Raw genomic sequence first — 5434 nt, 5'->3', positions numbered from 1 at the left:
GGGGGGGGGGGGGGGGGGTGGCATGGAGGGGGCAACATTGCTCCATAATGTTAATAGTGGTCACGTCCAATGGAATGGATTACCTAACTCAAACAAGAATGAATACGAACACATTTCTTGAAGAAAAGGTTCCTTCACCAAAGTAAAGTACATGTGCTTTATTATAAATGCAGAAACACTGGTATGGCCCCTTAATGCTCCGTCAGAACAACATGAATGCAGTATAAATACAGTTAAACAATAACCTTCTAATTTGGGAAAAAATGAACTCTTGTGCTTATTTTTCTTCCATTGCAATGAACGAATGCTTTACATCCCATGATGACGGGTGCAGTGGAACAGGTGGTGGGCTAAAATGACGAAACGGACCAAATGGTTCATTGTAACTTCAAGGTCTTGAATGAAGGGTACTATTCTACTGGTGCTGTACTGAACCGAGATCACTGTTCTGTGAGTACAAGCTGTATCACGGTGAATCTCTCTGAGAGGGGAGCTGTGTACGGCCATCACTCCAAACATGGACCACGTGAGAGAGGAAAATAAAGTTCACTGAGAGAAAGTGAAGATCAAAACTGAGAAACAAACCCACAGAGAGAGCGTCGATAGAGAGAGAGGAAATCTTTGCCACCACAAGCACAAGCACAAGTAAAAAAAAAAAAAAAAAAAAAGGAGCAGAGCAGATCAGTTTTTTTGTTTCCTGTTGTGTTCTATTATCGCTGTTTATACCTTGCTCCTGAAGAGGGGCTTAGCTCCGGGGCCACAGTACTCGTTGTAGATGAGCTTAAAGAGGAACAGGTGGAAGAGTGTTATGAGCGATGCCACGCTGAACCAGAAGAGGAAGGGCAGGCCTGGGTACCTGTTGGCCATGTGCTCCTCGTGGGCCAGGATGGACTTGAGGTGCAGGGTGTGGCGGAGATCTTGCAGGTGGCGCAGGTCTGTGGAGATGTACAGGAGCGGCGTGATGGGCTGCGTCACCATCACAGGGAAGGTGTGGCCTTTGATCTCGGACGTCAGCTCCACGGGCTCGTTGAGGCAGCCGGCCTCGCAGGCGTACAGCTTCACCGGCTTCTCCTGTGGCGGCTTCACGGACACGTGGAGAAAAGGCTTTCCCTCCCCATCCAGCAGCACTGCCAGGTTAATGAGGTCCTGGTTGTAGTGGATCCCTCTCAGGGCATAGCTGTTGTGCAGCACGTCCGGGTCAGCCTGGAACTGAAGGTGGTTCTCGGTGAACTGAAGGCCGCCGAAGCTGAGCACCATGCCCTGCATGGCGCCATGGGCTCCGGCCGCCACCAGCACCTTGCAGCCTCTCTTCTGCAGGGTCAGAGTCCACAGCGTGACCAGCTGCAGGATCTGAGCTGCACTGCTCACCCGCTCGGGCCACAGGTTCTCTGCGTGCATGGTGGCGTGGCCGCTGAAGCAGTGGTCTGCGTACTTGAGGCTGGACTCGAGGCGGACACGCTCCTCGCTGCCCAGCCTTCGATCCAGCAGCGGAGCCATGGAGGAGGACAAGATGTAGTAGAGGGTGGTGTTCACCGTGCGGCTCGATGGCGTGTGGGAGTCTGTGATTTTCCTCATTTCAACACCTGAATGAACAGAGAAGCAAAAGCACAGCTTCACAAAAACCTGGCATGTATCCAAGGATTGGTTGCTTTCACCGTCAAATATTATTCTTTGTCAATCTTTTCTCAAGGTCCACTTGCTAACTTTTCCAGAGCTTTCCACCATGATTACTGTATTTCTGTTTACACAGACATTTACCACCTTTTTCATCTGTGCGTAGCTCTTTTATTTCAAATGTTCAGTTAGTGTGCTCACATGGTGAAAATGTTTAAAACAAGTTAGAATTAGAGTAGAATACAACTGGGAGCCAGTTTGTGGAAAGGGTGAGTTAGATGTAAGACTTCTACTTAATCAGGAAAGTTGGGAATATTTGAAGCAGAATTTTAATGCTTTGCATATTTTTGGCCTCCATGGTCTTTTTGAAAAAAAAAAAAAAAAAAAAAAAGTACTTTTCATATTGTTTTTGCTCCACCACTGAGCTACTTGGGGCGACTGTGGCTCAGTGGTACAGCAGGGTCGCCCTTCAATCAGAGGATCGATCCCCGGCTCCCCTAGTCCATGTGTCCTCGGGCCATAACCCCAAGAAGCTCCCGTAGCTGTTCCTTCAGTTAGTCCTGATGGGCTGGTGGCACCTTGCATGGTAGTGCCTGCCATCAGTGTATGAATGGGTGAATGTAGTGTTAAAGCACTTTGAGTGGTTACCATTTAATGAGTATAGTGAGTCAAGTAAGTAAACTTCTATTAAATGAGCAGAGAAAAAGATGACAAGGGGCAGATGAATTAATCAGAGTTCAGGGATCGGATGGACATAATCATAAACATGCTGCATCAAATAATAATGAAGCCACAAAGTGATGCTGAAATTCCCCCCATTACTGTTGTTGCTTTATCCAGCCTGACACTGCTTTAAACAATCTAAATAGCTCATTAGCTTGAATTCAAACTCCATAGCTCATTCATTCCTAAATGACAGATGTTTGAAACTGGCTTTTTAGGTTTTCACAGAGTGAAGGAGGGACAAGGGGAATGGAGAATGTAATAGTAAAGACAGAGAAACATGGAGAATGTTAAGAAGGTGCAACTCATTCAAAATGTACAGAAAAAGAGGAAAAGAGGGCAAGTGTGATTCAGCGACATCAGCAGCCCAGGAGTCAGCTGATGGGAAGACGTGTCTTGGTGAATTACTGCTCTTAAATGGTTTTTTAATGTGCAATCTGTAATCCAAAGGTAATCAAAAGGCCAGGAACCCAACACAGCAACACAGCGACTCACAACAACAACTATATATAAATGACTCATGTTTTCAGGAGCTCCCTAAGTGTTGTAAAGAGAGCCGGAAGTTAGTCAGTAAGATTGTTTGAGTTGTTTTGAAAGGGTACAAATTCCTTATAATGCTTTGATCTGTAAGTCGAACTGATTGCTCATATGATGTGTCTTCATGTTTACAATTTATTTCACATCAGTCAGTTCTGTTGCGCTTCTATATTCCAAAAAATAATCTATAATAAAAAACGTTTAGGCTGTGTGCCAACATTTTATTTTTAATAAAATGGGAGATAATCATAATCCACACAGACCCTGGGGCCAGAACCAAACACTAACATCTTTACAGGCGACGCATGATTAAAACCAACCTGCCTCCTGACAGAACAGGTGAGCAAGATCTGACATAAAATCCCATCAGAGTTCACATCTACACATTTCACAATATTTTACAGCCCTGTTCTAAGTTTAACCGGAATGAAATTTGATCTTCTATTCTGACCTTTGACCTTCAAAAGCACACATTGGTATGTTTAGGCCAATTTAACGACTGCTGTCTTTCTAAGACTGCTGTACTATTTTACATTTGTGTGTGTTCCTTCTCTCAATTCCGTGTGATTCTAGGAAATGGACTAGAAACCAACATGCTCCTTTAGAACCCAGAGCCAGTTGCCACTACGCCCTTTACTCACCTGAAATGAAGAGGTCCATCCAGGCCTGCTGGTGATCTACAACCAACTCCTCCACATTTGCCCTCAGCAGCTCCCCCAGCTCCCGTTTGGCTCCATCTCTGAGGGTGGTGAAGGTCTCCTCCAGCTTGGAGGGCTCGATGGGCTCTGAGGTCCACACCACTGACAGGATGTTGTCTGTGTACTCTAATTTAGCTGGAACCTGGAGCCTGCTGTTCACCTTCTTGGAGACCACCACCACCAGCACCATCCGGTTATTCTCCACAAGCACTCTGCCAGAGGAGAGAACTATCTCTCTGTCCTCCAGTTTCTCCACACTGCTGGTGAACTTGCTACCAAAGGCGGGGTTATCATAGGAGACGTCCAATGACGCGGACTTGTCAGACGGGTTGCTGATGTGGATTCGCTGCAGATAGACGTTAGGTCTGCTTCTGTGCGCGATGAACTCCTCTCTGATGGTGACACAGTCCCGGGCTGACTGCAGGGCGGCTGGTGAAGCACAGCGGACCGACAGCACGGCTCCTTTCCGGAACCACAGCATGGTAGCCTGAACCTCGGCACGCTTCCCCTCGAGATGGACACCGACTCTCGGCGAGTATTCCGTCTGGTGGACCGGAGCCGAGCCGGGCTGTGAAGACGACGCTACCCACAGTTTGTTAGAGTCAATGTCAAGAAGAATATGGCCGTTGCCCGATACGAAAGGTGTATCCAGTTGTTCCTGCGGTGTACTGTATATCCCCTCTCCTCGGTCTACGAGAGACTTCCACCTGTGGATTTCAGCCAGTAGGCATTGTCCCGCGGCTCCACCGGGCATGACCGAGCCGCTGAAGAACCTCCATCCGCGCTCTGCTCCCAGGTACCAGTAGAAGATGAGGAAGAGCAGCAGTCCTATCAGGAGTCTTCTCGCCCAGCTGCTTGATAACAAGCCTGGTAGCCCCTTTAGTCTCTGCTGTAGCCACATTACGTGTTTAAATGATGGAAGCCCAGCTACGAGTCAGCGTATAAAAACGGAAAATTGTAATATGTCACATCGAATTCGGTTACGGGTCCTACTCAAAACATGCTGTTCCCCAGGATGAAAGCTGACAAACTGGCTTCTCTAGCGTCTGGCTAAGTTAGCTTAGCTAGGTAGTTAGCGCTGAGAACGAAAACTACTGGAAGTGTGCTATTATTTCTCGCATCGTTATAGTCATGTCCTTTAGCTGGTGTGTTTGACAATCGTCAAGTTGTCGTATCTCAGGTCATTTCGTTTTTTGTTTGCCTTCAGGTTGAAAACATCAGCTGACTTTCCAAATAACTCTACAGCCAGCAGTGAGACTTCTGGTTTGTCACAACTGCCGTAAAGCAAAACTACACAACAGCAACCGGAAATGTCGCAAAAAAAATTAAAACAATACAATGAATGTTAATTCCATTGATGGAAACCAGGCATTCACTCTCTGAAATCCAAGTAATAGTTAAAGTTATATTGTAGTGTAAATGTACATTTTAAAACATTTAAAGTATTTTTTGTTAACATTTCATAGCCACATGAAAGTAAATTGATTAAACAGTACCATCACAAGCTACAGTTTATTAGGTAAATACCAGGTAAAACAACCCTCATTGATATTAATGAAAATAGACGAAATATCCACATCCTCTTTTCTTGTTACAATGTTGTTGTCATTGTCATTTTGTAATTTTACAGTTACTGTTTGTGAATTTCAACATCTTATACTGACTGGATGAAAACATAAATACACTGGTGTAAATACAGGCTACGTGCAAGTGATCATGTCCGCAGAACAGCTGGGTCATCGTTTTCAAACAGCTTCTTGTCCCATTTTGGAAGGCGTTGCGGGTGGATACAAACACATGAGCCTGCTGTGAAAAGAGAGAGAGAGAGAGAGAGAGAGAGAGAGAGAGAGAGAGAGAGTGGG

At 45.9% G+C, this 5434-nt stretch overlaps 1 protein-coding gene across 1 annotated transcript in view; it reads right to left on the bottom strand.

Annotated features, from left to right (window-relative positions):
• Positions 1-4846, bottom strand: part of kiaa2013 (KIAA2013 ortholog) — a 7542-nt gene extending 2696 nt beyond the window's left edge. Inside the window, exons 1-2 of the mRNA XM_031877592.1 lie at positions 3516-4846; positions 727-1583 (exon numbers count right to left, since the gene is read on the bottom strand). Of these exons, the coding sequence (XP_031733452.1) occupies positions 727-1583; positions 3516-4473 (1815 nt within the window). The 5' untranslated portion in view covers positions 4474-4846. The remainder of the gene's footprint in view (positions 1-726; positions 1584-3515) is intronic.
• Between the last annotated feature and the right edge of the window lie 588 nt (positions 4847-5434).

The sequence above is a fragment of the Anarrhichthys ocellatus genome, unplaced genomic scaffold (genome assembly GCF_004355925.1).
Source record: "Anarrhichthys ocellatus isolate YVR2014 unplaced genomic scaffold, GSC_Weel_1.0 scaffold140, whole genome shotgun sequence".
NCBI lineage: Eukaryota > Metazoa > Chordata > Actinopteri > Perciformes > Anarhichadidae > Anarrhichthys > Anarrhichthys ocellatus.
Note: the sequence above shows the minus strand (reverse complement) of the source record. Positions and strands in the feature narration are given on the sequence as shown.